The sequence below is a fragment of the Aedes albopictus genome, chromosome 2 (assembly GCF_035046485.1).
Source record: "Aedes albopictus strain Foshan chromosome 2, AalbF5, whole genome shotgun sequence".
NCBI classification, from domain to species: domain Eukaryota; kingdom Metazoa; phylum Arthropoda; class Insecta; order Diptera; family Culicidae; genus Aedes; species Aedes albopictus.
Window position 1 is genome coordinate 429,294,840 of NC_085137.1, and position 10,631 is coordinate 429,305,470.

The 10,631-nt window shown below is 39.8% G+C and overlaps 1 protein-coding gene across 1 annotated transcript; it reads left to right on the top strand.

The window, feature by feature from the left end:
• The first annotated feature begins 190 nt into the window (after positions 1-190).
• Positions 191-2,104, top strand: LOC109427105 (sugar transporter SWEET1). Its single transcript, XM_029869733.2, has 3 exons — positions 191-1,066; positions 1,196-1,315; positions 1,378-2,104. The coding sequence occupies exons 1-3, from the start codon at positions 611-613 to the stop codon at positions 1,495-1,497; spliced, it is 696 nt and encodes a 231-aa protein (XP_029725593.1). The 5' UTR covers positions 191-610; the 3' UTR covers positions 1,498-2,104.
• The last annotated feature ends 8,527 nt before the right edge of the window (positions 2,105-10,631 follow it).

Consider the following 10,631-nt stretch of genomic DNA (forward strand, 5'->3'; position numbering starts at 1 on the left):
AAAATCGTGTCGCCGGAAAAGTCGCCTTGGTTTGGGGGAGCCTTTATACTTGTTTTGGCCACATCATTGCACTAAATTTTTGTTTGTATGACATATAGGTGTAGATAGGTTTCCGTACCAAGCATGAACGTTCTACGATCAATTGCTTATCAATAGAGGTAATCACGTTCAAATGTATGCGTGCCTTTTTAGTAGATGTAGTTGTGAAACTGCGAGGAAAATATTTGCACTCTTGCCCCGGACGTTAGTTTTATCATTATTTACCCGTTTTACCCAATTCGATTGGGTAATATTTGCATATGCAATCTGAGTAGCCTTTCAATCGGCGTGCACTTTTGTGTGAGGAAAAATTTGCGCTAGTGTTCGTGTGTTGAAATGTCACTTATCTCTATAGACAGCGACCCGAAAAAAAGCAACCTCGAACTCTGCTGAGGAGGTTTTCGCTGCTACAGTGTCGTCGTTGTGGCCGCTCGGAGTGATGTTCGATTAATTTAGTAGAGTTATATAACAGCGCGGGCATCAGCAGAAGGTATCAGCAGTGTTCAGATTTGTCCCCATACGCACAAAGTTCACTTCCGATTTGTGTTATACATTTGAGAGAATATTGAACATGGAGTCCCTGGCCGTGGCACTGCAGCCGTACAAGGACACCGTCGGACTGTCGGCGGCCGTCATAACGGTGTTGCAGTTCTTCAGCGGTGTGTTCGTGGTGAACGATATCCGGCGGAAGGGTAGCTCGGAAGGATTTTCCGCTGGACCGTTCCTCGGTGGTGCGGTGTTCAGCTTGCTCAACGTCCAGTTCGGGCAGATGCTGCAGGACGATGCCATGATCAAGGTCAATCTGATTGGATTGGGCCTGAATGTGGTGTACGTGTGTGCCTTCTATTGGTACACGCTGGGACCGGCCAAGAACAAGGTGTGGGGACAAATCGGTCTGGCCGGAGCGATTGCCGCCGGGCTGTTGGCGTACGTGCAGTACGAAGACCCCAAGGTGGTCGAGTTTCGCTTCGGAATGATACTGACCGTTATACTGCTGATACTGGTTGGGATGCCGCTGCTGGGATTGGTAAGTAGTAATCTATTTAAATACTATTTAAATTAAATCATTTAGAGAAAATAAATTTTCATGAAGCATGATAATTTCAGTTCCCGTAGGTGAATCGTTCATACATGTTTTTATACTTCATACTTTCAGGGAAAAATTTTGAAGAACAAAAGCACCGAAGGACTACCATTCCCGATCATACTATCCGGTAGTTTCGTTTCGCTCGCTTGGTTATTGTACGGAGTCATCTTAAGAAGTAACTTCCTTGTGGTAAGTTAATATAATCAATATTAGAAAATTAAACCCACTCAAAATTCCATCTCAATCAACAGGCACAAAATGTGATCGCTCTGGCGTTGGGTTTGGTTCAGCTGTCGCTGTTTGTGATCTTTCCGAGCAAACCGTCATCGTCCACCAAAAAGGCGACCAAATCCGACAAGAAGACAAACTAAGACTAACACAAATCTGTGGCAAACGTTTCCCAGATATTTTTTTTTATCTATTCCTAATACTACTTATGCAACTACATAATTGACAATAATGGTTTGTTGGGTGGGATGAGCTTTTAGATCTTGACGAAAGTGTTTGCGTGATAAAGTTCCAATCATATATTAGCTTGTTTTCGAAATTGTGTAGTATAGTGTTCTTCATATTGGACTCGTCAATGAAATTGATTCCATATTTTTATACAGTTATGATAAGAAATTCGAAATTTTACAATAGTTAGATGTTGGAAACGATTTTAGGATGTTGTGCAATGTTGTTAAGGTAAAGGATTTATCCAATATAAACTAATACCTGTTTCAGTAAGTCGGACAATAAAATAAAATAAAACGTTTTACACAGAAAATATTCACGATATTCCATATTGAAAATACAGATAAACTATATTTTTAGTCAAGTAATGATATAGTATAGGATACACTTACTATGAAGAATTAAATCCTGACCGTGCTGCTATACAATAGTTTTCACTGTAGAACGATGCTCAAATAAAAATTAAGGAAATAGAATGTTCTAAAGGCTACTTTAACATAAATAAACAATCCTTAACAGTGATGCTCTGCAAGATTTATTACTGAAAGAATTTTCCCATGCAACCATATCTGGACCCAAACTGCAGATGGGAAGCTCAGATAAATGTAATATCTCGTAAGAGCGCCCATTTAAAAAACGCGACTCCGATGAAGAACGGCGCATCGATATGTATTTAGTACCGTAAATGGGGGAAACTTTGATAATGTGGGCAACTATGATAGTACGGTAAGCATTTTATATTTCATCTTATAACTATGATTCCTTCAATTCCTTCAGCAATGTTTTTGAAGGGATTCGGATACCCGAAACACGGGAAAGGCACGGGTTTTAAACTAACAGAATGGTTTTATTCGCAGAATATTTTTTCTGGATATCCTAGGTCATCCAAACTGTTCTTGAGTTTGGATCCTAAAGTCCACGGGTGTAACGGCAACTTCTTTCATTATACAAAGCTACTATTTGTAATCTATCATGTCCAGGGAATTTTCTGAAAATTCAATAGACAGTATAAGATCTGTTGGGATATCCTAGGCCATCCAAACTATTCTTGAGTTAAGATCCTAAAGTCTACGGGTGAAACGGTAACTTCATTCATTATACAAAGCTACGATTTGTATAATTTATCATGTCCAGTGAGTCTTTTGAAAGTTCAATGGACAGTATCAGATCAGTCGGGATAACCTAGGTCAGCCAAACTGTTCTTGAGTTTAGATCCTAAAGTCTACGGGTGTAATGGTAACTTCTTTCATTATACAAAGCTACTATTTGTAATCTATCATGTCCAGGGAATTTTCTGAAAATTCAATAGACAGTATAAGATCTGTTGGGATATCCTAGGCCATCCAAACTATTCTTGAGTTAAGATCCTAAAGTCTACGGGTGAAACGGTAACTTCATTCATTATACAAAGCTACGATTTGTATAATTTATCATGTCCAGTGAGTCTTTTGAAAGTTCAATGGACAGTATCAGATCAGTCGGGATAACCTAGGTCAGCCAAACTGTTCTTGAGTTTAGATCCTAAAGTCTACGGGTGTAATGGTAACTTCTTTCATTATACAAAGCTACTATTTGTAATCTTTCATGTCCAGTAAGTCTTCTGTAAATTCAATAGACAGTATCAGACCTTTCGGGATGTCCTAGATCATCCAAACAGTTCTTGAGATTACACTCTAAAGTCTACGGGTGTAACGGTAGATTCCTTCATTATACAATGCTTCGATCCAATAAATCTTCTGTATGTTCAATAGACATCATCCATCTATTATGATGTTGGATGGGCTATCCAAACTTTTATGATGTTTAATATCTGCATCTACAGCAATTGAAGTTTTTGTTTTGGCTATATAGATTTATGTTGCATTATCTATTATACTTACTGGAACTCATAGAATACAACCAAAGACTACGACATAGCTAAATTATATATAAAAAAAAAATTGTGTAACATTACTATCTGAAACGAAATCGCCTTATGTCACAGTGGTTGTTTTATCAACTAAGCTTCATAACAGTAAGGAAGCCCAAAATATCACAAAAATATATAACAACGCTTATTGTTCCTCCATTTACTTTGGTAAGAACAGTGGATTATGTAACACTATTGTAGTGGCAATACCTGCTCGGTATAACTGCCGAAACCTCTTTAGCATTCGAGTATGATTGTGATCATAATAATAAATGTCGAGTCTTGTCTTGACTATGAACGTACTAGGTTACCACAATTATTCATAATGAAGAACGTCCCGCTTAGCTCGTCACAACAACTACTTAACGTAGTGTCACAAGCTATTAGCACAAGTGTAGACCTGAAACTATGGTCTCCGGAGTAATGTTGTTGTTCTAGTATATCTCAAAACTATCTTGAAGTGACTCATCATGATATGCCAGGACGATTACTACTGTGACTATCAAAAGCTGAACTTCAGGTTAGTTTGGACGACTATCAATGTTCCAAAGGTTCATAATAATATATAGTATACTTCAGGTTGGTCCAGCCACCGCGATTGATTATGAAACGTTACTCAGTATGTCAGATATAGCTGATGTTACGAATGTAGACCTGAAGTTCTGAACTCCAAGATGGTTTGGCTGACCTGGAACATTCCCAGTTTCTAAATGATATTTGAGATTTCAAGAGCTTCAGAGATCCTATCAGATTATGCTATGCTATTATACACATAAAGTTTTTCTTGTAGATTTGAAGGACTTCATTATAGAACAGTTTGGACGAACCTGAATATCCCAAAGGTTTATAATAAACAAGAAGACTTCAGATTGGTTCAGATTGGATAAATATGCAACGTTACTCAGGTTAGCAGATACGGCTGTTGTTACGAAAGCCTACCTGAAGTCCTGAACTCCAAGATAGTTTGGCTGAGTGTCCCTTAATGACATTTGATATTTCAAGAGCTTCGCGGATCCCAGCAAATTATGCAATGCTATTATTTATGGTGAAAACACATATAGTTACTCTTGTAGGAATTAAACGGCTACGCAGTCTTCAATTCGAAAGGTTTATTGTCCGGCGTTTCGACACTGGGGTTTTGTGTCATCTTGTAGATTTGAAGGACTTCATTATGGAACAGTTTGGACGATCCTGAATGTCCCGAAGGTTTGTAATAAGCTAGTAGACTTCAGATTGCTTCAGTAACTGCGGTTGATTATGTAACGTTACTCAGTATAACAGATATGGCTCTTGTTACGAGTGTAGACCTGAAGTTCTGAACTCCAAGGTTGTTTGGCTGACATGGAATATCCCTGTACTGTCTCATAATGACATTTGAGATTTCAAGAGCTTCGCGGATCCCAGCAGATTATGCAATACTATTATTTATGGTGAAAACACAAAATTATTCTTGTAGATTTGAAGGACTTCATTATAAAACAGCTTGCACGATCCTGAATGTCCCAAAGGTTTGCAATTAGCTAGTAGACTTCAGATTACTCCAGTAATGGTGGTTGATTATGCAACGTTACTCAGTATAACAGATATGGCCCTTGTTACGAGTGTAGACCTGAAGTTCTGAACTCCACGGTAGTTTGGCTAACCTGGAATATCCCTATAGTGTCTATAAATGACATTGAAGATGTCAAGAGCTTTACGGATCCAATGCAATGCTATTATTTATGGCAAAAATACATAAAATTATTCTTGTAGATTTCAAGGACTTCAATATAGGACAGTTTGGAGCAACTAAAACACCTTTTGATATTCTTGGCAAAGGTTAAATGAATACACATAAACGTAACCCACATCCAAAAGCTGAACTGGTATGCCAATTATTTCGTTTTTCCAAATTTCATGGTGTTCATGATGTTCTAGGTTGCTATATCCCACCAAAGTCGTACCGGAAGTCACTATGTACACTAACGCCACGTTGTGGTGAAATTTTGAACTATGCTCTTAATGACCTGGAAGTACTCGTAGTTCTGAACAACTTTGCCGAAGATCGCATCTTTCTATCTGGCTTTAATCTCGTGCTATATTCCACCAAAGTCGTACCGGAAGTAGCTATGTATACTAGCGATACTAGCTAGTACTAGCGATATAAACTTCACCACCATTTGAACTATGCTCTTCATGACGTGGAAGTAATCGTAATCCTGAACATTTTTGTCGAAGATCGTACTTTCCCATCTGGCTTCAATCTTGTGATTTATCTCACCAAAGTCGTACCAGAAGTAACTATGTACACTAGCGCCACATGGGGGGTGAAATTCCGAAATATAATTTTCATCACCTAATAGTACTCGTAGTCCTGAACATCTTTGTCGAAGATCGCATCTTCCTATCTGGCTTCAATCTCGTGGTATATCCCTCCAAATTCATACCGGAAGTAGCTATGTACACTAGCGCCACGTGGTGGTGAAATTCCGAACTCTGTTCTTCATGACCTGGAAGTACTCGATGTCCTGAACAACTTTGCGAAGACAGAATGTTGCTATCTTGTCGAGGTTCCGAAAGAACTCGCTACAAAGACATGGTACTCACAACCAATCCGGAAAAAAAACGGAACCGGAAGAAGTTAAAAATGTGTTCTCACCGGAAGCTGCATGAAATTTCAATCGGCTTACACTACACCTCTCTAGGATAGTGTAGGATTCCGTTAACGCAAAAGATTGAAATTTGGTTCACTAACTGCTGAGATATGGATGTGCAAAAAAATTAGTTCCACGTTTTTTTGCCTGTCGGTACTTCACGTTACAAAAACCCTGTTGGTATAAGCAGTGTTAACCTTCATCCAGCCAACGTACATTTTTCACCTTCAGAAAAGCACAAAAATGGTCATAACTTTTTTGTTTTTCGATGGATTTTGAGAAATTTTCACAACTTCCCGAAAAACTCTCCTAGTTTATGATGCCGGGGACATGGGTGCCTGGTCCACATGGTTCCGGAGTTATTCCGGATTGTCTTGGGGTACCAAAATTGGCCACATACTTTGCGCAACATATATCTCAAGATCCCGATGAGGTAGAAGTATAGTGTCTTCGGCGAATTTGTACAGCAGGTTAAGAACGAACTGGCAACGACGACTTTGGTTCGCGATTCGGCCGCTAGGCGGCGCCAGTGTCAAAAATGTTCAAACCCTCATATCTCAGAAATCTGATAAGATAAAATGATGCTGTCTTCGGCAATATTCTTCAGCAAGCTCAGAACTATCTGATAGTAAAGTCTTTGGTATGGGATTGGTCCGCTAGGTGGCGCATTGTGATTGAAAATTACAAACACGTACATCTCGATACCCTAATGAGGTACAAGCACACCGTTTTCAGCAAAATTGTTCAGCAGGCTAAGAACTATCCGGCAATGGCGTCTTTGGTTCGCGAATCGTCCGCTAGGTGGCGCCAGGGTAAAAAATCTTCAAACTTCTATATCTCAGAATCCTGATAAGATAGAATGATGCCGTTTTTAACAAAGTTCTTCAACAAGCTAAAAACTATCTGATAGTTGAGTCGTTGATTCGTGATTTATTCGTAAGGTTATTCGGTATTTTGTCTTTGACCCCCTGCAGACAAATTTTGTCACCCCACAATATTGCTCCGTTTTTTCTTCCGAGAACTCTTCCGGGAATTTTTCCAGGAATTTCTTCGGGAATTTCTGTAGGAATTCCTCTGGAAATGTCTCTTGGAATTCTTCCGGAAATTTGTTCAGGAGATCCTCTAGGACCCACATCAGGAACTCCTGCGAAGATTCCTTCAGGACTTCCTTCGGTAATTTCCCCAGGAATTCATCTGGTAATTTCTTCAGGAGTTCTGCAGGAATTCGGGAATTACTCCATGAATTGTTCCGGGATTTTGCTTAGGAATTATTTCAAGAATTTGTCCAGGCTGGATTTCTCCAAGAATTTTTCTAGGAGTTTCTCCAGGAATGTCTCCGGGAATTTCTTCAGGAAATCTGCCAGGTATTGCTTTGGAAATTTCTTCAAGAAATTGTCCGGGAAATCCTCCAGATTTTTTTCCAGGAATTCCACCGGGAATTTCTTCAGGAAAACTTATGTTTTTTTCTTCAAAAAAAAATCCACTGGGAATTTCTCCAGAAATTCTTCCGAGTTTTTTTTTCAGAAAACCCTCTGAGAATTTCTCCAGGAGTCCCTCTGGGAATTTCTCCAGGAATTCCTCTGGGAATTTCTCCAGGAATTCCACTGGTATTTCTCTAGGAATTCCTGCTTTGTTTCCTCCAGAAATTCCGCCTGGAATTTCCCGGGAATTCCCCCGGGAATGTCTCTAGAAATTCTCCCTGGAATTTCTCCAGAAATTCCACTAGGAATTTCTTCGGGAAATCCTTCAGAAATTTTTCCTGGAATTCCACTAGGAATTTCTTCACGACTCCCTCCAGGAATTTCTCCGGGAATTCTTGTTTTTTTTTTCGACTCCCATCAGCAATTCCTCCGGTGATTACTTCAGTAATTTCTCCAGGACTTTTTTCGGGATTATTTAAAGGAATTCTTTCAGATATTTCTCCAGGAATTCTCCCGGGAATTCTTCCAGGAATTCCCTCAGGGGATTCCTGCAGAGATTCTTCCAGGAATTTCCTGAGGGGAATCCCCCAGGAAGGAGGATTTCCTAAAGAATTTTCCAGAGGAATTCCTAGAGAAATTTCCTGTGGAATTCCTGGGGGAAATCCTAGAGTGATTCTCAGAGGAATACTTGGTGAAATTTCCAGAGGATTTCCTGAGAAAATCTCGAAGATTTCCTTTAAAAATTCCCGGAGAAATTTCAGAAGAGTCTCGGAGGAATTCCTGAAAGAATTCCTGGAGGATTTTCTGGAAGATTTCCAGAAGAAATTCCCATAACAATTCCTGAAGGATTTCCTGGAGAAATTCCCGGAGACATTCTCGGAGGAATTCCTGGAGAAATTCCCGGAGGAATTACAGGATAAATTCCCGGAGGTATTCGTTAAGAAAGTCCTAGAGTAATTACGGGAGAAATTCTTGAGGATTTTGTGAGAAAAAAATCACGGAAGACTTCCTGAAGAGATTCCTGGAGAAATTCCCAGAGGATTTTCTTGAAAAATAAAACCGACAGTTTTCCTTAGAAAATTCCCGGATATATATTCCGGGAGAAACTCCTGGAAAAATTCCCGGAGAAATTCCTAGAGAAATTCTTGAAGGAATTCCTATAGAACATCCCGGAGGAATTCCTAAAGAAATTCCCGGAGGAGTTCGTGAAAGAATTCTCGAAGGCACTCATGGACAAATTCCTGGGGAAATTCTCAGTGAATTTTTTGGAGAAAATCTTGGTAAAAAAGTCCGGAGGAATTCCTGAAAAACTCCCAGAAGATTTCCTGCAGAAATTGCCGAAGGAGTTCCTGAAGTAGTTCCTGATGGAAGTCCTAGATGAAATCCTGTGGAAACTTTCGGAGGAATCCCCGGAGGAATTCTCGGAGGATTTCCTAGAGGATTTCCCGGAGAAACTTCTGGACGATGACCTAGAGAATTCCCGGAAGATTTCCTGAAAAAAAATCCTGAAGGAAGTTCTTGAGGAATTCCTGGATAAATTCCAGGTGGAATTCCTGGGGAAATTCCGGGAAAAATTCGCGGAAGAGTTCCTATACAAACTCCCGGAGACATTCCCGGAGCAAAAGAAGCAATATTATAGGGCGACAAAATAAGTCTGCAGGGGATCAAAGAGGGTGTTAAAGTATTCTCTCTTGTACCATAGTACTCGACCGTCATTCCAAATGGCTCTTCGCTTGCTGAACAGCTATGCTGAAAATGGGATACTTCTTGTTCATTAGGGTGTTCATTCGAATATTTTCTTAATACTAAACGGAACCTATCGAATAATATCAGAACCAAGGATACCAGATACGTCTTACTTCCTCTTGAATTTCGGAACAATTTGCTGGACGTTTTCCGATTTTTGGGATAAAATTGTTCATATGTATTGATTGCTTGTGTCACCTAGCATCGCCATTGCATGATAAATCTCAATCTGCCAAACAATTTTTCAGAAAACACCATGCTTTTAGCTTATTACAGTAACGAGATACACGTGTTTAAATATTATACATAAGGTGCCACCTAGCGAATAAATCACTATCAGACAGTTTTTAGCTTGCTGAAGAACTTTGTTGAAAACGGCATCATTCTATTTTATCAGGATTCTGAGATATCGAAGTTTGAAGATTTTTTACCCTGGCGCCACCTAGCGGACGATTCGCGAACCAAAGACGCCATTGCCGGATAGTTCTTAGCCTGCTGAACAGCTTTGCAGAAAACGGCGTGCTTGTATCTCATTAGGGTATCGAGATATACGTGTTTGAAATTTTCAAGCACAATGCGCCACCTAGCGGACAAATCCCAAACCAAAGACTTTACTATCAGATAGTTCTGAGCTTGCTGAAGAATATTGCCGAAGACAGCATCATTCTATCTTATCAGGTTTCTGAGATATGAGGGTTTGAACATTTTTGACACTGGCGCCGCCTAGCGGCCGAATCGCGAACCAAAGTCGCCGTTGCCAGTTCGTTTATAACCTGCTGTACAAATTCGCCGAAGACACTATACTTCTACCTCATCGGGATCTTGAGATATATGTTGCGCAAAGTATGTGGCCAATTTTGGAACCCCAAGACAATCCGGAATAACTCCGGAACCATGTGGACCAGGCACCCATGTCCCCGGCATCATAAACTAGGAGAGTTTTTCGGGAAGTTGTGAAAATTTCTCAAAATCCATCGAAAAACAAAAAAGTTATGACCATTTTTGTGCTTTTCTGAAGGTGAAAAATGTACGTTGGCGGGATGAAGGTTAAAATACCCTAGATCAGCGGTTTTCGGATTGTGCCGTCACAAGTGCATCGTGGCATTTAGAAAACATTCACTTCAAAAGTCATAAACTGCTGATGAAAATCAATCAAATGAACGAGACCAAGGGAGGCCCACGGTTAAAATATCAGAAGGTGCATCAGGGGGCAAGAGAAAAAGCAATCCAGCAAGAACCCTACCATGCATTCACGAAGAATGATGCATCAAATTTCTCGATGAAAATGAATATATCATAACGTTTTTTTTTCAAGAATTTGTTATGGGTTTCCACAACAC